At 57.1% G+C, this 22,406-nt stretch overlaps 1 protein-coding gene and 1 pseudogene across 3 annotated transcripts in view; one reads left to right on the top strand and one right to left on the bottom strand.

Annotated features, from left to right (window-relative positions):
• Positions 1 to 519: 519 nt before the first annotated feature.
• Positions 520 to 22,406, top strand: part of TSPEAR (thrombospondin type laminin G domain and EAR repeats) — a gene marked incomplete at its 3' end in the record, with an annotated part of 59,088 nt that continues 37,201 nt past the window's right edge. The window contains exons 1-2 of one of the 2 annotated variants that reach the window (XM_079922368.1): positions 520 to 637; positions 19,880 to 20,100. In XM_079922368.1, the coding sequence (XP_079778494.1) occupies positions 553 to 637; positions 19,880 to 20,100 (306 nt within the window). In that variant the 5' untranslated portion in view covers positions 520 to 552. Of the gene's footprint in view, positions 638 to 4,850; positions 5,064 to 19,879; positions 20,101 to 22,406 lie in introns of those variants that run through there. The other variant, XM_079922367.1, reaches the window with a different exon arrangement.
• LOC307187054 lies at positions 7,805 to 8,340 on the bottom strand (annotated as a pseudogene). Its single transcript has one exon. The product of its transcript is annotated as an uncharacterized misc_RNA (transcript).

Genomic DNA, 22,406 nt, shown 5'->3' with positions numbered 1-22,406 from the left:
GCTGTTGACAAACCCACACGCCCTGGGGAGGGCTGGGCACCAGATAAAAGCCCTGGGCGGCCGCGTGGGGACCACGGCCAGCTCAGGACCGCCCACCGGCTCTGCTCCCTCCTCCCGGCGGGTGGCCGGAGCTCCCGTCCTCTGCCCGCGGTGGGCGCGGGGTCTGCACCCAGGGAACACCAGCGGGAGTTTTCTGGTTTGCTCTCAGCTCTCCCGATGATCTATTTCTGTCTTTCCTTTGGGGAAAATGCTCTTTGCCAATGACTAATCTCGGCCCCGCCGAGATGTTATCAGCTGTCACCTGCAGGGCAGGACCACAGCCCAGGTGTAAGTGAGATAGAGTGAGGCTGCAGCCCGACCTGCCAGTACCACCTGAGTCCCGTCCCCACCGGGCGCCGCTGTCCCTGCGCAGGCCCCGGGGATGTGGCCACCGCAGTGACCGCCGGGGCGAGGCCGCCCTGGAAGGGGCAAGCCAGGCGTGCGAGGAGCGGGTGCCTCCCGGTGCGGGCGTGTGTGGAGCCCCTGGATGGAGCTTGGGAGCCGGGGCCCCTCATGTCTGTCCTGCTGACTCTGTGCGTCGTGCTCCTGGCCCTGGCGACCCCGGGCCGAGGCGCCGGGAGATGGGAGCCCTGCACGGGTAAGTGGGGGGCACGGGGCGGAGCACGCGCGGGGGCCGGGAGGGGCGCCGGGCGTGCGGTGCCACTTTCTCAGGCCAAGTCCAGGTCACGGTGCTGAGTGGCCATGGGAGCAGCGGCAGCTGGACCAGAAGGAGGGACAGAAGGTTAAAGGGGGCAGCAGGGCGCTCAGGAGAGGAATGCCAACAGGGTGGGGACTCCTTGCAAAGGGTTACCCTCCCTCATCCCAGGCCCTTCACAGTACTTACCTGCTGGCCTCCAGGAAGGCCTTACACCTGCCGGAGGAATGAGGCCCAGCGGCTGGCGGGGCACTCGCCCGCCGTGGACAGAGAAGCCAGGGCTGCACTTGGCACAGTGCAGACCTGCCGCTGGGGCCGGGCAGTCGTGTCCCGCGAGAAGAGGGGCACGTGGGGCCGGCCCCAGGCACGCAGACCCCCTCCAGCGGAGAGCGGAGTCGGAGGGGAGATCCCATCCCCTTCTCCTTAGAAAGGCCGAGTTGACCCGCCAGTGACCACGACATCACGTCTCTCTGCAGTTTCTACCAAGAGACTTTATTTATCCGACCTAACGCTGACAGAGTAAAGGGGAAATGAGACCGGAAGCTAGAAGCTGAGCTCGGGGATGGGAGTGAGCGATGCGCGTGCGGGCCTCGCCGAGGGTGGTGGCGCTGAGACGGCTTTGTGCATGGCCCCCGCTTTTGCACTTTTTAATTTGCAAATATCTCGTTCTGGGCTCCGGGAATCCTCCTGGGTCCCCGCGTGTTATGGCCCTTTGCTCTGACGGCACTTGGTTCCCAACGATGTGATCAGGAGATGGACCACGGTGACCCAAGTTTGGAACGCTGACCTGTGTTCACACCGGAAGGGGGGCTCCCTAAAAATCCCCAGCCCCCCAGGGAACAGCCAGGCCGTGCGGGTGGAGGGGAGCAGCCCCCGGGTGTGTGCTGGGAAGGAACACCAGGGCCCCCAAGGCCCCTGCACCTGCTGCGGTCAGAGCCTTGGGATGCGTGATGTGCGAGCCACACAGAAGCCAAGGCCACCGGTAGCCCTGAAACACCGCCGCCCCCACCCGGCTTTGAGCGCGGAGGACACACCCGCACACGGGGTCTGGGGCGCAGCACCCGACCTGCGTCGTCCGGAGCACTCAGTGTCTCCCAGGTGGGGTGACTCACAGACGTGTATCTTCATGTTCCCTTCAGCACTGGGAACAGAATGAACTTGCATAGTAATCATAAAGGTTATTTATAAAGCCCGCCCCCTCTCCCCTGAAGGTATGCTGCAAATAGTTAAAAGATGACCCAGTTATCAATACCGACAACCAGGGGGAAAAGATAAAAGCCAAGTAAATAATATTGAACTAAATTTGGAAGCTCCCAGGACACTCGATAACGGATAGTCAGGACTCAAACAGTTACAGGTCACGTGGAGCGCATTTGGTTTTGAAAAGCACAGGAGGTTCCACCGTAGGGTTTGTGCGGGTTTGGATTTCACGCTCCCTTAGCCCTGCTCCTGGGTCTGTGGTGCTGTGTGTGAAGTGTCTGGACCTTGGCTGTGACGACCTCGGGTTTTGAAGTCCTGTCCCCCTTCCCCAAGCCCGTCCGAGTCTATGACCATGAGACAGCAGCCCCTACAGGAGGTCGTGTGGACAGTTTTGCCGCTGAGGAAGTTGAGGTTACACCTCTGCCCCAGGTCTGGTGCAGACCCTCTGCTAAGGGCTGGGGCCTGGGGCGGGCCCTTCTGCACAGGGGCGTCTGAGGACGGGTCAAGTCTCAGAGAGCCTCAGCTGACCCTGGCAGGCTGTCAGCACGAAGAGGCTGCGGGGGGCAGGTGGGAGGCGCAGGCTGGGAAACCAGCCGCAGCTGCTGGGCCAGCCTCAGGGCGGGAGGGTGAGGAGGTCTGCAGCAGAGAGGCCGGGGCTCCGGGCGCGCAGCGGGTGTGTGGGGCGGGTTCCCCTGGGTGACTGTGGCAGGCAGGATCCTGGGGCCTCGCTGACCCCAGAGCCAGCCTGGGTCTTCTGATACTCGGACCCCTCCGCGGCTCCCGCAAGCCGGGCCGGCTGCCCCGGGACAGAGGCTGAGCCAGGAGTGGAAGACCTTCAGCTCCCACACAAAGTCCACGACTCTGGGGGGCGTGATGTGCGTGGTGCCAGGAAAGTGGCTGGGGGTGTCCTGCCAGGGGACAGCTTGGTGGCCTGAATTCTAGACCTGGGCTCTTGGTCAGGGAGTGACCAGCCGCTGTGGCCAGAGAGCCTGCCGTCCACCCCCGACCCAGCCTGGCCCGACCCAGCATTGTCTCCACGTGGGCGGGAGGCCAAGGCGGAGGGGTTCTGTGGAAGCCGTAGCGGGGGCAGCTGGACCCCAAGGCTGGGTCACTGGCGGGGTGCAGGGGGTGGGTGCTTGGAGCGGGGTGACCTGCCGTGGGGTGTCAGAACAGTGTCCTCTGTCACCCCGGGAAAGTCAGAGGCAGCTCCGCAGCCGGGGCTCAAGGCCGTGCTGAGGCGTGGGAACCTGGTGAACGTAGCACCCTCAGCACCCCCTTCCTTCCTTCACCTGCTTGACGCCCCTGCAGGGAAGGCGCTGCACCCGCACGGTCACACTGCAGCCTGGCCCGTGCGTGGGCAAGGATCTTGGCAGGTGTGGGGGACCCCGGGGCGGTCAGGTGGTCACACCTGGGCTCTGGGGTGGAGTGCATCCCTGGAGCTAGAGGAAGTGCCCAGGAAACGAGGGGCACAGATCTGCATTACACAAGCTAGTTGGGGTGTGAAGGCTGCAGGCAGGTGGCCACTGAGGGGCATGGGGCTGCCGGGGGAGGAAGCCCTTCTCCTCCCTTGCTGGCGCCTCCCAGGAAGTCTTCAACCCTGTCCTTTGGACTCTGTTAATGGAAACGCTGCAGGAAGGGCAGTGCTGCCCAGGGAGTTGGGGAATCCTGGCCACCTGGAGAGGCCTGCATGCCGGTTGCTGGGAGTCCTGTGTGGGCATGACGCCCCCTTCTGGGCTCCAGCAGCCGCCAGCAGGGCCGTGAGCAAGGCCGATGAGCAGTTTGCAGTTAGGAAGCTGCTGCTAGATCCCCAGTCAGCTGTCCTCTGTCCACGTGTGGCTTCCCACCCCGCCCTCGGTGCTGGGGGCCCCCGAGACTGCGTCCCAGCCGCCCCAGCCCCAGGCCGGCGCCCTGTTCAACACCAGCTTCATCTGAGCTCCACACCCCAGGTGGCCCCTGGAGCCACTCTGCGTGGGCCACAGGAAGGAGAGGCCGCCAAGGGGCGGGTCATGTGGGGACCGAGGCTAAAAGGCCCACCTGGGCTGCTTGACAGTTTTGCAGGGCTGGAGTGTGGCTGGCAACTGGAGACACACTGTCAGCCTGACGCCATTTCCTTTTAAAGAATTCTCAACCGTTAAACCAGGGTGTTGTTTGTCCGCACAGAAATTAGGAAACCAAGAATATTCTTTCTTTTGTTTGTTTATTTTGCGGTATGCGGGCCTCTCACTGTTGTGGCCTCTCCCGTTGCGGAGCACAGGCTCCGGACGCGCAGGCTCAGCGGCCATGGCTCACGGGCCCAGCCGCTCCGCGGCATGTGGGATCTTCCCGGACCGGGGCACGAACCCGCGTCCCCTGCATCGGCAGGCGGACTCTCAACCACTGCGCCACCAGGGAAGCCCAAGAATATTCATTTTTATAATGCAACCTCATACACTATATGCTGGTTCTTTGGTTTTGATTTTTAAGAGTAAATCACAGATTTCCAGGAGGTCTTTTTCCAGGATAAGATCTAGGAAGCCACCAACGCACGCTTCGGGGTCTGGGCTGTGTTTCCAGCCGGACTTCCCCATCTCTCCCTCCCCCTCCCCCGCAATCCTCCCCGCCCCCCCCCCCCCCCCCGTGGATTCTGAGCTCTGGGCTTACAGGGACCTCTACGTCTGTGTGGGGTGGGGATGGGAGGGCACCCACTTGTCTCCCCATCTTGAAAGTCTGGGGAGCGACGGGGACGTGGCCCCTGGCTGTCACCCTCGGCGTCCCAACCACACATCTCTGCCTTTAGGAGGGTCCGGGCCGGGGGCTGGGGGCTCCCCGAGCCTCTCGGCGACCCCTCCTCACCCAGCAGCCATGCTCACGCTAACGCCCCCACGTGACTCCACCCCCAGCCCCGAGCAGAAAGCCTGAAAGCCGGTTCCTTCCCGCGGGTCTCGGTCCTCGGAGGGGCTGGGGCTCGGGGTGGGGAGCTCACTTTTCATCCCACCCCCAGGTCGGGGCATGGCGCTTTGGGGACTTTGTGGGGGTCTCCGGCGAATCCACTCTAGTGAGCATCTCTGGCACTGCCGGGGGGTACTTACCCGCCGCTGGGAGGTGCGAGAGGAAAAGGAGGATGCCCACCCCGCCTCCACGGTGACCCCACGGTCGGTTTGCAGCCCAGAGAGCGCCCCCTCCGCCCCCGGTAGGGCCTTAGGTGATGGAAGGGGGAAGGGAGGTGACCCCGAAGGCGGGAGCTGCCCACCTCTGGGCGGGGCGGTGTTGGGGCCACAGCACGGGCCTCGCTGTCGCCCCTGCCGGCCTGGCGGGACCTAGGGGAGCGCGTGGACCGGGTGTTGTGGATGTCTTCCTACGCCGAGGGGAAGGCGGGGTGTGTGCGCGCGCGCGTGGATATGTGAGTGTGCACGGGTGCGTGAACACGTGTGAATATTAGTGTGAGTGCGTGTGCGCGCCCGCTCGCCGCTGGGAAGAAGCCAGAGGACATCTACCCAGGTGGTGAAATTCGGTTGTCTTTCTGGCCCCGCGCTTTTCCGCGGTTGCTGCAGCGGGTAACCGAGGGAGACGGGAAATTCTTCCAGGCCGCGGGCGCGGCGGCTCGGCAGCTCCACGTGGCGCAGGCGGGCGGTACGGTGGCTCCGGGCTGGGGCTCTCGGGGTCAGAGGTGGCCGGGCTTGGGTGCCGCCGCATGGGGACGGAGCTCAGGTGGGCGCTCCAGGGACCCCTGCGCTGGTGAACGGCCCTCCCCGGGATGCCTCGCTCCGCGTGTCGCGCGTCGGGGGGGGGGGTGTCGAGCGCTGAGCTTGGGGCGCCCCAGGGAAGGGTCACCCGTCGTTGGTGACTGGCCGCCGCCGCCGTCCGCGTGCGCTCTGTCCCCGACGCAGCTGGCTGCATCCAGGGTCGGGGGCTGCGATTCAGTGGCCGTGCACTTGGGCAGGACGCGCTGCACCTTCGTCTCCGTAACTAACGCCGACGCAGCAGCTCCCAGTGAGGGACGTGCCTGCTTTTGGCCACACCCGGGACTGTCACCAGCTGCGCCACCGGCATCCTCCGGCCCCGCGCAGATATGCACAAACGTTCTGTCCCCATCGCCTGAGGCCCGCCGCTCCCCTTGTTAATGCCTTAATAAAAGCCCACGCCTCACTACATCATTACAATTGTTTATTTTATTTTATTTTATTTTTTTGTAATTGGTAATGATAATGGGCTCCCCCTGAAATCCGGAGTATCGTATTTTATGCAGTTAAATTCGTGTTTCTGAGAAGGGGCCTGTGGATTTCACCAGCTGGCAGAGGAGCCAAGGCGTACAGGAAGCTGGGGCCCCACGGTTCACTGGTCTCTGGGATGGGGGTGCTGGTGGGGTTGGCATAGAAGAGGCCCTGGTGGGCAGAGCCCCAGTGAATTTTCTGGCCCCTGTAATAGCTGGGGGAATTGATTTCTCACACCTTCTCCTCCATATGAGGGTCCCAGGAGGCAGGGGCAGGGTCCCATAGAGAGTGGTGGGGAGGGGCGGGGCCCCAGGGGAGGCTGGGTTCAGGACTCCCACCTCCCTCTGCAGCCCCAGAATGTAGGAGGAGGGCCGTAGGGCGCTAGTCTGTCTGTACCCATTTCCACCACCCAGTTCTAGTTGCAGGAGGCCCCTACTTCCACTGACAGATTCCCTGAGGACCCCCGTTTGGGGGATAGTGGCGCTGGAGAAGCCAGTCAGGGAGTCTGGACCCGGTTCTCCAGGGGAGACCACCGGAGGGTCAGGTGATCTCTCAGACCTGCTCTAAGGGGCATTCACTGCTGACCCCCCTCCTTCTGGGGAACGTCTTGCTGGGTTTCATGGCCTCCTGGGAGGGAGGGAGGGGTCACGTCAATAGCAGGGTAGGGTTAAGAGCTAGAGGTGGCCCTGGGAGGAGGGGGGAGGTGGAGGGAAGGCTGGTTAGGAATGAGGGCTGGCCATGGGAAGCTTGGGGCTCCAGGAAACATGGGGGCCCCATCCAGACCGGCCCCAAGGGTCACCCTCAGGCCCCAGAGTGTGGGCCCTGGAAGTCACCTACCCGCTGGCCTCTTCCCCACCCAGCCGGGAGCCGGGGCTGGGGAGGGGGCGTCGTCACTAGTCTATGTGGCACAGACAAGGCAGGTTGGGACGTTTGAAGATTGAATAAAGCTCACAGTTCGAGGAGGGCTGGAGGGACAGGCGCAGCTGGTGGTCAGCAGGAATGCTCCACTCCAGCTGCGTCCCAGGAGGCCAGGAGCCAGTGGGGCCCCGCCTTCCGCGCGTCCTCAGGCTGACCAGGGAGAGCCAGGCCGGGGGCAAGGGTCCCTCTCGCCAAGGGGCCGCTGGCCAGGCGGCGTTGGCCACCACAATCTCAGACACACAGCACAGCCACCCAGAGCTGCCCGGAGGTACAGACGCAGGAGTCGAGGGCCTTGGGGCCGCCGGGGTGGGCCTCCAAGCTCAGCACCCTTGGAGATGCTCCCAGGGCATGGCTTGGCTCCAAGGCTGCTGAGGCCGGAGTTATTTACGTCAGCCCCGGGCCGGAAGCAATGAAACATACAGCCAGCTGGGGAGGACGGAGAGTTTATCCACTCAGCTCAAGACCCCGTGAGGGGAGGGCAGGCCACACAGCAGCAGGAGGGGCAGAGACGGAGCAGAGCAAGACCCCCAAAGACTCGGGGGGAGAGCGGTGTCCATCGCTTTCAGGAGAAACCTGGGGACCCGCAGTAACAGGGGAGGGCTGTTTCAGGTTCATCTGGGCCTGATCGGGAGGCTACGGATGGGCTAAGCCCTGCCTGTTGGGGTCCTAGGTCAGCTCACATTCACGTAGAGGTGTAGACCACAGCTCGTGCTGGGTTAAATCCTGAGGGTGGCTGGTGGCTGGCAATGGCAGAGGTGGGGGTGGCCCATAGCACCTGGCAGGCCCTGGGGGGACGTGCCGGTCAGCTGCGGGACGTGCCCGAGGCGGGGACGCAGCAGGCGGGGCGGCAGAGCAGGTACGCAGAGGAGGAGGGTCTGCGGCAGGACGAGGGGCAGGGGGTGGGCTGGCAGCACGAGGGGGCTGAGCAGGGGGCGGCCTCACAGCACACGAGCTCGCAGCACGCAGGTGTGCAGCAGACAGGTGTGCAGCAGACGGGCACACGGCAGGCCTGCTGGCAGGGGGAGCAGGTGCAGCAGGGGACTCGCAGCTGGACTGCCAGCAGCACGAGGCCGTGCAGGGGCCGGTGCAGGCTGGTTGGCAGCAGGGGCTGGACACGCAGCTCACTGGGGCGCAGACGAGGGTCAGGCAGGGGGCCGGGGCGCAGCCGCTGGGGGCGCAGCAGGGGGGATTGCAGCAGCTCTCTGGGCAGTCGTCCACCTGCCAGCAGGAGCCGGTGCAGGAACCGGGCAGGCAGAGCCGCTGCCGTAGCTCAGGGCGCTGGAGCACACGGACAGGGTGGACACGGCCATGGTGGGGCGGTGGCTGGAGGAGGGTGTGAGTGTGTGTGTGATGTGCTCGGCTGTCGGCTTCACCCCCTCCTGGGTGTGTATGCTGTCCTGGGGAGGCTCCACACCCTCCCTTCCTGGTTGCTGTTGAGAGCAGGTCCACAGAAGAAGCGGCAGCTTTGTCGTTCCAGGAGTCATTGCTCAGCTCACAAAACTCTTGAAATTGGCTTGGGACGCCTTTACTCGTTTTTGTCCTAGAAAGAAACCCCAGGGTGGAGTGTAAGTCACCTTGCCATTTTAGGCGGTGCTGCAAGTCGGGGCCGGTGTCTGTGGGCACTGGGTCCTGGCCCCTGGTCAGGGTGAGCGCTGCTGGGGTCGCCCAGCTGGCTGAACGAGGTCATGCGCCTCTGTGGTTGGAAGGTTAGAGAGGAGGCGTATCTGGGTTCTAAATAAAGGTAACATGAGTCATGCTTGTAGGCAGCAGTAACAGCACAGCAGATGGGTCGGCTCACACAGCAGACATGTATCTCATAGTCTGGACGTCCGACGTCTGAGGTCAAGGTGCCGGAGGGCTGTTTCCTTCCAGGGCTGTCGGGGAGAGCCTGCCCCAGGCTGTCTCCTAGCTTCCGGGGCTTTTCTGACAGTTCTTGGGGCTTCTTGGCTTGTGGAAGCGCCACCCCGATCTCTACCCTCACCTTCACAGGGCTTTTTCCATGTGTGCCTGTCTGCGTCCAAAGTTCCCCCTTTCGTAGGGACACCAATCAGGTTGGATGAGGGGCCACCCGCAAGACCTCATTTTATCTTGATTGTATCTGCAAAGACCCTATTTCCAAATAAGGTCAGATTCACAGGTGCTGGGGGCTGAGGCTGCAGCGTCCCGTTGGGACACAATTCAGCCCCTCATGAGTGCTGTCCCTGCTCTGAGGCTGACGCTTGGCCAGAGTCTGGGATGGAAGGAAAAGCTGAGCAGGTGTTGACTTTCTGCTTTCTCAGGGACAGCAGTGAAGGGCGGGGTGCAGGCAGCAGGTGGCCTGACAGGTTTGGAGCACACCCAAAATTTCTGTCAGTCCAGGCGTGGTTTGAGCTCATGGGCTGATTTTTTTTTAGTTTATTTTATGGAATAATCCTAAAAGGGGTACAGAGAATTCACGTATGCCCGTCTCCCAGGTTTCTCTAGTGATAACGTCGCACAGAACTGTAGATCAATTACCAAGTCTTAGAAACCAGCATTGGGACATTACTGTTCACTAAGGACAGACTTTTCGGATTCACCATCTTCCCAGGAGTGTCCTCCCTCTGTTCCAGGACCCCACGGTGCATTCATCAGGTCTCCTTAGTTGGCTCTAGTCTGGGACAATTGCTCACAGTTTCCTTGTCCTTTGTGACTGTGACACTTTTGAAGAGCAGTGATCAGGTGTGTTGTGGGCTGTCCCTCAATTGGGTTTGTCTGACATTTTCTTATGATTGGACTTGGACTGTCACATCTAGGGGAAGAATCCACAGAACTAATGTGTCCAGTGAAGCAGGGGTGACTTGGTGTTGTTATGTCTAATCACTGAAGATGTGACTATTTCTCCCTTTGTAATTAATGAATATCTGGGGGAGATTCTTTGAGACGTTGCAGATATCCTCCTTCTGCTGAAACATTTGCCCTGTGGTTTCCACACCCTCTGGGGATCCTGCCTACAGCATGGTGACTACAGTGTGCTAATGGGATTTTCTACTTCTACGGCCCATCTCCAATTATTCATTAAAATTCTTCTCTAAGGAAGAGTTGTTCCCCCCCCAATATGTTTATTTGTCCTGTTATGGACTAAAGAATGTTAATTTTATTGCGTTCTACTACAATATTATCATTATTTTCTTGTTCGAATTGCTTCACGTTTGGGACCATGACCCCTCTCTGACATTTTGACCACTGGAGCTCTTTCATTTGTCCCTTGGACCCTTCCAGCACCCCTGGAGTCAAGCGCTTCTCCAAGGAGCCCAGGTCCCTTGCAGTGGATGGTGGCATTTAGAAACCAAGGCCTGGAGCTAGGTGTGCTCACTGCCGCTGGGTGTCGCTCCCCCATGCCCCCTGGTGGAGAGAGCAAGGAGGTGCATGTATGTCAACTCGCACGTGCCTGAACTTGGGGGAACGCCTTCAGTCTTCCACCGTTAAGGATCATGCTAGCTGTAGTTTTTTGCAGATTAGCTTTCTCAGGCGGAACGTTCTCTTCTGTTGCTGAGAGATTTTATCATGAATGGATGTTGGGCTTCATGAAATGCGTTTTATGCATCTGCTGAGATGATCATATCGTTTTCTTTGTAAGTCGGTTAACATGGTGAATTACATTAACTGATTTTTTAAAACTTTTTATTTTGAAATAGTTACAGATTCACAGGAAATTGGGAAACTAGTATAGAGAGGTGCTGTGTACCCACATCGATTGATATTTGAATACTGAAGAAGTCTTGAGTTGCTAGATAAACCCCACTGGTTGTGAAGTATTGTCTTTCTGGCATGTTGCTGGATTTGATTAGCTAATGGCTTGTTCAGGATTTTCATATCCGTATTCATGAGGGTATTGGTCTGTAGTTCTCTTTCACTGTAACATCTTTGGCTTTGATAACACGGTTTTCATCGTGGGAGCTGGCAAGCTCCTTTTCCATTTTCTACAAGAGATGGTGTAGAGTTGGCATTTTGTCTTCTTCAGATACTTAGTAGGAATGTCTAAGAAACTGGAGTTTTCTTAATAGATATGGAAATGCCAGTTATCTGTTTCTTCTTTCATGAGTTTCGGTAGTTTCGTCACTGAACCAAACTTGGGTCCACTTGCGCAGGCACAGTAAAGCCAATCTACTGATGCCGAATTGCGGTGAAGGAAGGCGCGGTGTTTACTGCACGCGCCAAGGAAGGAGTTCGGGTGGCTAACGCTCAAAAGACCTGAACTCCCCAAAGGCTTTCAGGAAAGGTTTCTAAAGACAGGGTGAGGGAAAGAGCTGTGGTATGTGATCATCTCGTGATTGGTTGGTGGTGAGGTAATCGGGAATCAGCATCTTCAGCCTACTGGTTCCAACCAGTCTGCAGTCCACATGCTTGTGGTCAGCATGCAGTTAACTTCCTCCACCTGGTGGGGTTTCAGTATCTGTGAAACAACTCGGTGGTGTGACTCAGGATATTACCTACAGCCCTTGAGGAGGAACTAAAGTTCTTTGACTTTGTTTAATGACTAAACTATTATTACTTTGTCTTGCTTGACTGAATTTTCTACACTTTCTCACTTCTCTGATTAAATTTATTCTTTGGAACTCAGGGAAGGCCTAGGAGGCTAAAGTTTTTCTACCAACGAGAGGCAGGTGGAGGACATGGGGGCGATCTGTCCCAGGAAGGCCCCACAGGGTCCTGCTTGGTTACAGTTTGTGCCTATCAAGGAGTTGGTCCGTTTCATCTAAGGTTTTGAATATATAGGCCTAATGTTGTTTGTAGAGTCTCTGCGTTATCCTTTTAATTTCTTTTTTAAAAATTGATTTTATTGAAGTATAGTTGATTTACAATGTTGTGTTAATTTCTGCTGTTCAGCAAAGTGATTCAGTTATACACATATATACATTCTTTTTCATATTCTTTTCCATTCACAGGATATTGAATATAGTTTCCTGTGCTGTACAGTAGGACCTTGTTGTTTATCCATCCTGTATACAACAGTTTGCATCTGCTAATCCCAAATTCCCAATCCATCCCTACCCTGCCCACCCCCCTTTGGCAACCACAAGTCTGTTCTCTATGTCCCTGAGTCTATTTCTGCTTCCTTTTAATTTTTGAAAAATGTTTAGTGATATCTCATTTTTTGTTCTTGACACTGATACATTGTTCCTTCTTGTTTTTCCCTGTCAGTCTGGCTAGAAGTTTATCAATTTTATTGATCTTCTTGAAGAACCAGCTTTGGTTTCAATGAACTTTTCTTTTGTTTCAATCACATTGATTTCTGCCCTTCTACTCCCTTCTCCTCACTGGGGGTTCCACTCGCTCTTCTTGTTCAAGTTTCTTCAGTGGAAGCCTTGATGGTCGGTTTGGTACCTTTTTTCTTTTCTCACGGAAGCACTTAGGACCACACACCTTCCTCTTCTTCAGCTGCACCCACACATCCTTTCCGTGTGGACCATCCTGGTCTATAATCTGAGGCTTTGAAGGAGCTGATCTCCATGGCCCCTTTCACTCTGATTCCATAATTGCTGATTCATACACAAGTTTTAAGGACAGTAGAATCAGGGGGACTCACGCGCAGCAGGATTTGGGGGCAGCTGAGCTCTAGGTGCTCAGTGTTTGGACTTCCACTTTCTGCAGCCCGAGGCCACCGCAACCGGATTCATCACGGCTGTTCACATTTTCACTCGCCTGGAGGACGTGCGATAAGGGAACACGGAAAGCTGGCTGGATCAAAGAATGATCGCGCCCAGCGGGAGTGAGCATTGTTTTTATTGCAAAGGTCTCTGAAGTCGGGGCCGCCCCCTCATCCTCGCCCCGCCCACCTCGGCTCCTGGCAGGAGAAGACGGGGAGGAGGCTCTTCAGATCAGTGGAGATGCCTCTGTGGGCGGGACCCTGCGGGCAGATGAGCATCCCGTCCAAACCCCCTCGTCCCCGTGCCAGCCCTGCCGCCTGCGTGGCGCGCGCGCTATCTTCGCCTCCTGAATGTCCATGTGCCTGGTGAGGCCATGCGGCTGCTGGACCCAACGGAGAACGTTTGAGGAAGGTTCGGGTTTGGGGCTGGCAAGCTTGGGCCTGGAGATGGACTGGTTCTGCTCCGCGTGCGGACTTCTCTGCGTCAGCTGACTAAGGCGTCCTGGACGCACTGTTGCCTGTTTATGTGAAGTGAATTCACGTCAGCTGTTTACCAGCCGCGTGGATCTCACTCAGGAGACCTACTTGGCAACCCTGGCAGCTGCCCTCTTGCAGGCAGACACAGATGCTCTCACAGATTCAGGGGGGAAGTTACAAACTGACCCACAAAGTGGCCCGGCGCAGGGCTGACCGCACCATGAGGGGTGGGCAGTCCCTCTCCCAGTCCCTGTGAGGCAATCCCATTCAGGGAGCAGCTCCTGTCTGCCTGGCAATATCCCCAACCCCTCCCACAGCCCCCCAAGGAAGGGGGGACCAGCCTCCGAGAGGTCAACACAGAGGCTGCCGTGGGAAACAGCGGGTTCCGGGGGAGCTGGGTGCAAAGGCCGCGGCTGTCGCTCTGCACTCTGCTTGGCCCACTGGACAAGGTCAGGCATTCCCAGGGGCTAACACAGACTCTGGAGGATGACTGAGGGAGGGGACGTGTGTGGATTTGGAAGTGTGGATGTATGTGTGGCCTGAGCCCGCCCAGGGGGCTGTGTCACGTCTACTGCTCATCGCCGGTGTCCTGCTCTTTCGGTGCCTCCCCTGTAGCTTCCATGGCCTGGTCACTATGTGACCTTTGGCTTTCTAGGCTCTGGATACCCCAGGGACATCTCACGCTCCAGCCTAGAGAGCCCAGGTCCTGTTCGAAGCCCAGCAGCCCTGCCTCACTCCACGTTCCTTGACGTCCTTTAAAACAAGTGAAGAAAAGCAGATTTAAACACACAACAGGGACGGGCCAATTGCCCCTTTGTGCTCCATCTTTTTTTTTTAATTGGAGCCTAGTTGATTTACAACGTGTTAATTTCTGCTGTACAGCAAAGTGAGTCGGTTATATACATATATATATTCTTCCTCATATTATTCTCCATTACAGTTTATCACAGGATATAGAATATAGTTCCCTGTGCTCTACCGTAGGACCTTGGTGTTTATCCATTCTATATATACTAGTTTGCATCTGCTGAGCCCAAACTGCCAATCCCTCCCTCCCCCACCCCCTCCCCCGTGGCAACCACAAGTCTGTTCTCTATGTCTGAGTCTGTTTCGTTTTGTAGATAAGTTCATCGGTGTCATATTTTAGATTCCACATATAGGTGATATCACATGATATTTGTCTTTCTCTGTGTGACTGACTTCACTTAGTGTGATCATCTCTAGGTCCGTCCATGTTGCTGCAAATGGCATTATTTCGTCCTTTTTTATGGCCGAGTAATATTCCATTGTCTATATTTTTTCATCCACTCACCTGTCGATGGACATTTAGGTTGCTTCTGTGCTCCATCTTTATATTTTTTCCTGTTTCCTTTTTTAACCAGTGTAATAGGAGAAAAGTGATACCTTGCCACTGTTTAATTTACACTGACTATATTGACTTAGATTTCATCATATTTGAGTTGTTTCTTTCTTAGGTTGCCTGCCTTTGGGGTAAGGATTGTTCTTATGTTTTCCTTGCTGGTGTCCTGGGTGCCTTGTTCCTTCTGTGTGTTCACCCCTTGTCTGTCTTAAGAACGGCAAACCCCCTTCCTGCTCTGTCCCGTGACAACAGCATGGCCCGTGGTGTCCTTTATTGAGTGGAAATCCTTGTTTTGATGTGAGCAAACGGACCAGCTTCTTTCTGATGGTTTGTGTGCAGTGTTGAGAAATCCTCCTTAACCCCAGGTCGCAAAGAGAGCCCTCAACTTCTCCCTCTGACATGGAAGTCCCACTTTCCACCCCACCTGGAGTTGATGACCTGTGTCCTGTTCAGGGAGGAATCGGGCCTGGCTTCTCCCCCCACCAAAGCCCAGCTTTCCCACCACCACCCACTGATCAGTCCACCCTCCGCGGATCTGCGTGGAGCCCGGACCGTGTGTCGTCCCCGCTTGCGTGGGTCTCTGAGCCCTTGGACCTCCCCATCACTGGTCCATCTGCCTCTTCTTGGGCCCAAACCGGACTCTTCTGTCACTGTGGCAGTGTCATCAGTCCCACTGTCCCGCAGGGCACACCTAATAGTAGCCTCACCTAAGTTCTTAGAAATGAATTGTCCTGGTCCCTGGGCACCCAATGAACTGAACGAAATCCACAGAGGAAAGAGGATCTTACTGGTCATCTCGTTTCCCTCCCTCCCCACCCGCAGTGGAGGGGCCCATCTCAGAGACTGTCTGAAGCTGGCCAGGTGTCCACCTGGCTGCAGGCCTGTGGCTCATACCCGTGCATCCAGCCTAAGGCAGTTGCCCCTTCACCAAATAACCCCGGTCTTCACGGCCCCCAGCACGGGGGCCTCCCCAGGGGACTTTTCCAGGGCACGAGGAGCCTGGCTTCTGGCCAGAACTGCTTTGAGAGATCTCGCAGGCCAACCACAGGCCTCACAAGGACGCTGCCCACTCCCCCCAGACCTGGGGCACAGCCTCACCGGCCACGGCCACACTCACACGCACATCTGCACCCCCGGCCTCCTTTGAGGCCTCCTGTGAGGACACTTTGCCCACTCTGGCCCACGCCCCAGTGCTTTCCCACTCGTGGCCCTTCCTCCCGCTCCCTCCCTGGCCCCAGGGCTCATCAGACTGCAGGTGGCTTTGTCCTGGGCTCCCTGGCACGCCCGTTGGTGCCCTTCCGGGGGGTGGGGGGTCTTGCTGACACTGTCGCAGTACAGGGTTAAAGTCTTCACTCTCCTCCCGCTTTGCCTGTTGCTGTGATCGGCTCCTCCGACACCTGGCGGCTCAGCTCTTTCTCCAGCTCAGCTGAGCCCCTGACACGGACAGTCGCCACCCTCCCATTTTACAGATGAGGAAACTGAGGCTCAGAGAGGTGCAGTGAGTCAGTCGTGGGCCAGATCTTACGACGCTGAGGTCCAGGTCAGGGCCCTGCTGGTAGCCAGCTTTGAGTTCATCTCCCTGTGGCCGCCACGGTCTCTCCGCTAAATTATGGGCACCACAGGGCAACGACTCTTTATTTTGGAAACTGGCATTTCAAGAAGCCTTTGTGGAACAGACGAAGACCATGCAAATGAGTGCAAGCCCGGCTGTTTATCCCGCCGGCTCTGGCAGGGGCCCACCAGCGTCACCTGGGCGTGGCAGGGGCTCAGGCAGACACAGCTTAGAGTGGAGAGAGGGAGGCCCGGGTGCGGCCTGATGGAGGCTGTCAGCGAGGGAAGCTGGGGCTGGACCAGCAGCGGCGCCCCATGTGCCTGGTTAGGGAGCAGATCCGGTTTTCTCCGTGGGGTCCTGAACTGGACGTGGGGACAAAAGTTAGGGAAGCTGCTGGTCACCGGCCACATTCTGGCCATTCCGGGCAGCAGCGACCGAGGTTGTGGGTCAGGCTTCTGTGGCCAGGCGTCCACGGCTCGGCCATTGTCTGTCTGTCTGTCCAGCCCGTCAGCATGAGTCCAGCAGGTGCCAGTGTACATGTCCCATCGGTTAACTTGCTGGAGTCTATCACTCAGGCATCTGGACGTCCCGAGGTGGCACTGACCTTTGTGAACTCGGTCACTCACTCATTCCTGCATCCAGCGGGGCTTTCCCGGGAAGGCACGAACGCACTGTCTCTGTTAACCTGGAGAACCCTCGGCAGGTGTGTGGGTGTGTGGACCAGGCTCAGGTGGAGAGAGCCCGTGTGGATGAGTACCTGCCAGGCCACAGGCCGCTCGGGCCTGCATGGGTTCTGGGGGGCGGGTGGGGGGGACCAGGAAGAGGCTGTTTCAGTTAAACAATGGAGGGACAGACTCGCACTGAGATTAGCCGAGTTCGGGTCCCCCCAGTTGCCGGTGCCTGGGGCTTGGCCGGGCTGAGGCACGTCCTGGAAGCCGAGCGGCCTGCCTGGTGGAGGGCCCACGTTTCCTGAAGGAGGGGCCGGACGCTGGTGGGGCCACAGCTAAAACCACGACGGCGAGCCACTGCCAGACAGGGCCCACGTACCCTGTGTTCTCAGTTTGTGGGTGAATTTAGGATGCACAGTGTTTACTTAGAGCCCCGTGCTCCCCAGGGACCCCAGCCAGGCACAACCACCCAGGATGTGGAATCTGACCCCCGGCCTGGGCAGCCCGAGGCTGGGGTCAGGGTCCGTCCCCCAGAACACGGACACCCCTCCACCCCTGAGATGCCAGACTCCTCCCTGGCGTCTCTCTGGGACCCCGTCCCCGACACACACAGCAGCCTCGGGGTGGCCGCCGCCCTTGATGTTGGAGTACATCAGAGCGCCGAGCTGCGAGCGCCTCAGTTTACACACAGGTGCTTTCCCAGGAACGATGCTCTTTCCTCCCAGGCTGCTTCTCGCTTTCAGTGGCGTAAATGACAACAGTGCCCTGCCCTCCCGTCACAGAGCAGCTGCTGACCCTCCCTCACCACATCCCCCAGAGGGCCTCGCACGCCCGTCCTCCCAGACACTGCTCCGGCCGCCACATCCCTCGGTCTCGCTGTCCCCCCAGGCTGGCATGAGCCTCGGGCCGGAGTCCAGGTCTGCACGCGGCCAGGCCGCCCACCGCCGTCCAGCCTGCCCTTGGTCCCCGCACTCTCGGGCGTGTCCACACCCCGTGGGTGCCTCCGGGCACATGAGGATGCCCCTTTGCAGGAGGACGTCAGCGTCCCTGACTGTGTCCTGGCTTGATGGTCCCAGACTCTGTACCATGTTGAGCGCTGGGGCGGGGCAGCGAGTGGTCTGGGTTCAGGAGCCCAGTTCCTTGCGTGCACAGCGCATCCTCTTTCCCGTGTTGGTAAGAATCCCTGGTGTCCTGGATACGAGTCCTCTGTCCTCTCGCCCTTTCCCCCGCAGTGTGTTGCTCTGGCCCCTCTCATCACTGACCTCTCCTTCCAGGTTTCACGCTCTCACTTTGAATTGCTCTCTCCTCCTCTCTTCTGTGAGCTCAGTGTCTTTCCTCTGAACGGGTTCGGAGAGACCTCTTGTTTCCTAAATTCCCTTGACTAATGGAGAAGATGAGCTCCTGTCTTCCACCTCACCTGCCCCCGTCTGTGACGCCCCTGCTCCCCCCGCACTCTCCCCTCAGTGCCGCACTGGTCGCCCTCTGGCCGCTGGGAGTCCCTGGACTGGGGAAGGGGCAGCCCCGGCAAGGGTGGGGGCCAGGCCTGAGCGCGGGGGGAGCGCAGAGGGGGCGTCCTCTGCTCTCATGGCCGCAGCCCCACTGACTTGCTGACCGATCCCCGTGGTGCACTGACCGCTGGCTCCAGGGCCAGCACCCCTGTGTCAGGCTCAGAACCCTTAGCAGGACCGCCAGACCCCGAGGGAGACGGCTCTGGGGAACGGCTGTTTCATTCGCACGTGCCTGTCATTTGTCCCAGGCCACAGCCTGACACATGCTGGCCGAGTCTGGAAGGGTCCAAGGGGCAGCCGTGGGCTCTGCTCCGAGCCAGCACTTCCCTCCACTGCGGGGCCGGGTGGGCCGTCTGGAACCCCGCCTCTAGTCACAGGCGCTCCCTGCGCTGCCCGCTCTCCCTTCCTATCATCTGGGCTCAGGTGCGTTTCCGCCTCTGGTCACAGATGCTCCCTGCGCTGCCCGCTCTCCCTTCCTATCATCTGGGCTCAGGTGCGTTTTGTTTCTGATGACCTTGAACTGCGGAGCAGGAGCCGGTCTGCTCCTCTACAACGTGTGCGGAAGGCAGTGCCCAGGCCAGGGCGGCGTCCGGGTCCTGTCGGGGGCCCTGCCCTCCGACGGCACCACCGGGACCGTGTCGCAGACGGCTCAGCCGGGGGCTCGGGGATGCCGTGCCTGCCTTGTCTCAGACCCTGGACGCTTTCCGTGCGCGAGCCTGTCTCCCACGGACCACGGGCTCCCTGGGGCCGGGTGGGGGCTTCCCTGTGCCCCAGCACACCCAGCACAGCGCCTGGTGGTTGACTTGGAAATGGCAGCAAAACCCAGGGGGCCGGGGTGGAAGGGTGGGGAGGAGGGGCCACGGCGGACCCGGGCGGGTCGTGAACCCCTGGTGCCCCCGCTTGCCCACGGGATAGACGGGCGTCGACTGAAAAAAATGCACAACCGAAAAGTTGAGAGTTATGGTTTATTCAGCGGACAAAACTGAGGACTTAACCAGGACACAGCATCTCAGATGGCTCTGAGGGACGGCTCCGAGGTCAGGGCGGAGCCAGGATACAGAGGAGTTTTGTAAAAAACCAGGTAGTCAGACCATCAAAAGAATGCTGTTAATGAAAGAAAACCAGACATCTCAAGTTAAGGAATTCAGTGTGTTTCTGTGTATGGGAAGATGCAAGAGTCTGGGCTCACTGAAATCATTCCTTTTGTTTTTTGCGGTACGCGGGCCTCTCACTGTTGTGACCCCTCCCGTTGCGGAGCACAGGCTCCGGACGCGCAGGCTCAGCGGCCATGGCTCACGGGCCCAGCCGCTCCGCGGCATGTGGGATCCTCCCGGACCGGGGCACGAACCCGTGTCCCCTGCATCGGCAGGCGGACACTCAACCACGGCGCCACCGGGGAAGCCCTGAAATCATTCCTTTGATGTGCGCCTCAGCTACCTGGGGCCAGCATCCTGTGTTTTCCCGTCCTGAGTCTCCTCAGGGTGCATGCCGGGGGCGGCTGTAATGTGATGGCTTGACGGCTGACACATCCTTTGTTTTCCGATGTGTCAGGAGACATCCTCAGTCCACATGGGATAATCGTGACGTCCTGCTCACAGGGCTCCTTCGAGGACCCTGCAGGACACTGAGACCAGAGCCTGGACACCCACACCTGGGCGCCCGTAAACGCCCTGGCATAACCCACGTGTGATTTCCTTGACACAGACCTGCGGCCCCTGGACATCCTGGCAGAGGCGGTCCCTCCTGATGGCGCTGCAGTCGGGGTCACGGTGACACAGGTCCAAGGTGCGCAAGGACTTCAGCTCTCAGCCGCTGCCCCCCATGACCTGAGCTTTCCTGCGTCAAGGATTTTCTTCAGATGCGACCTCTTCCCGGAAGAATTTTCCATCGTCGTAACCTTGAAAGTTCCCAGTCTCCCCGCTAAGGTCAGTGACACTTCCCACTCTTCCTGTAGAATGGCCCCCCCTTCCCGTACCTTTGCACGTTCTCAAAGCCAGAGCGTGCGAAGGGCGTGACCGATCCGGTCAAGAGGTCAAGAGTGGCCGGCCTTGATAGGTAGTGAGGTCCCCATCACTGTGAGTATGCAGGCAGAGCCTGTGTGACCATTTGTTAGGAGTCTGTACAGCAATTATAATTTTCTGGTGTGCTAAGCTGTCAAAGGCTAGGGATAAGGCTTGGAGTTTTTAGTTTGACATCCTTTAGCAGGAAATGTAAACAAAATAACAAAACCATACCCTTTTGGGGTCTGTTTACCTGTGACTTGCAGTCCCATCCTCCGCAGATCCAGCTAACATTCCCACCGTCCCCGGCTAGGGTGGAAGCGCCCCTGGAGGTTTCCCCAGGGTCCAGGACAAGGCACTTCCTGGGCGTGTGACCAATCCTTCCCATTCCAAGCCAGCATCCCCGATTCTCTCACAGCCAAGGTTCTCCCAGCTGGTTTTCTGTCGACTGTGATTCCATCCTGATACCCCCCGGGGGCTCGTCGTTCTGAACAATCTGCTGTCAAACCCACAGCTGCTGGGCTTTCAGCTGCAGCCATTGCATTTTCAGTTCTGCGATTTCCATTTTCCTCTTGTTTTTAATGTGAATTCCAGTTCTCAGGTGGAAGTCTGGCTTGTCAGCTGCTTTCTTGAACAAGCCTCCAACCTGTGGGTCCCCTGGGGGGCTGGCTCGCCGTCAGCTCCATCTCTTTATTTACTGTCATGCTCAGTAACTTTCTAACAGGCTCTCTGAGATATGATTCACACGTCTGAGGTGCGCAATTCAGCAGTGTATGGTGCAGTCAGCGGCTCAGTGCAGCCCTCACCACAGCACGTTGTAACTCACGCTCATCACCTCGGAGAGAAGCCCCAAGCCCTCTGGCTCCCCCCCCACGACCCCACTCCCTACCCCCAGCACTAAGCAGCAACTCATTGACTTTCTGTATCTGCGGGTTTGCCTACTGTGGACATTTCATATAAATGGAATCATATACTGTAATATATGATCTTTGTAACTAGCTTACGTAGTACATGTTCAAGGTTCACCCGTGATGAGGCGTGTATCAGCGCTTCGTTCCTTTTTATGGCCACGTCCTATTTTACTGTGTGTATAGAGCACATTTTGATCACCCCATTCATCGCTGATGGACATTTAGTTTGTTTCTACCTTTTGGTTATTATGAATAATGCTGCTATAAACATTCATGTACCCATTTTTGTAGGGGCATGTGTTTTCATTTCTCTTGGGTATATACTTAGGAGTGGAATTGCTGAGTCTTAGGGTAACTTTATGATTAACTTTTTAGAAACTGCCAGACTGTTTCCCCAAGGTAGCTGCACCATCTGATATTCCCACCAGCACTGGATGAGGGTCGCAACTTCTCCACAGCCTCACCGACACTTGTTATTATCTGACTTCTCGATTCTAGCGACCCATGTGGGCCTGAAGCAGTATTTCATTGTGGCTTTGATTTGCATTTCCCTGATGAATAACGATGGTGTGTATTTTTTCATGTGTGTATCGGCCACTTATGTCTCTTCTTTGGAGAAATGTCTAATCAAGTCCTCTGCCTAGTTTTTAATTGGATTATTTGCCTTTTTAATTGTTGTGTTATGAGTTCCTTATGTATTCTAGATATAAGTGCCCTATCATATATAGGATTTTCAAATATTTTCTCCCATTATATGGGTTGTCTTTTCACTTTCTTGATGGTGTCCTTTGAAGCACAAAACTTTTTAATTTTGATGAAGTCATATTTACCTACGTTTTCTTTTCTTGCTTATACTTTTAGTGCCATATCTTAGAATCCAGTGCCAAATCTGAGGTCATAAAGATTTATCCCAAAGTTTTCTTCCAAGAGCTTTATAGAATTAGCTCTTATATTTAGGTCTTTGGTCCATTAATTAGAGTGGAAGGTTAGGTTTGAGTTGAGATCTTTCTTCTTTCTTAATATAGGTACTTACAGCTATAAATTTCCCTCTAAGAAGTGCTTTAGCTGCATCCCATAAGTTTTGGTATTTTGATCTTTGTTTTCACTCATCTTAAAGTATTTTATTATTTCCTTTTTGGTTTCTTCTTTGACCCTCTGGTTATTTAGGTGTGTATTGTTTAGTTTCCACATATTCATGAACGTCCCACTTTCTTCAATTATTAATTTCTAATTTCACTCCATTGTGGTCAGAAAACATACTTTGTGTTATTTCTGTCTTTTTAACTTATTGAGGTTTGTTGTCTGTCCTAGCATATGTTC

The sequence above is a fragment of the Stenella coeruleoalba genome (genome assembly GCF_951394435.1).
Source record: "Stenella coeruleoalba genome assembly, chromosome: 5".
In the NCBI taxonomy this organism is placed as follows: Eukaryota; Metazoa; Chordata; class Mammalia; order Artiodactyla; family Delphinidae; genus Stenella; species Stenella coeruleoalba.
Note: the sequence above shows the minus strand (reverse complement) of the source record. Positions and strands in the feature narration are given on the sequence as shown.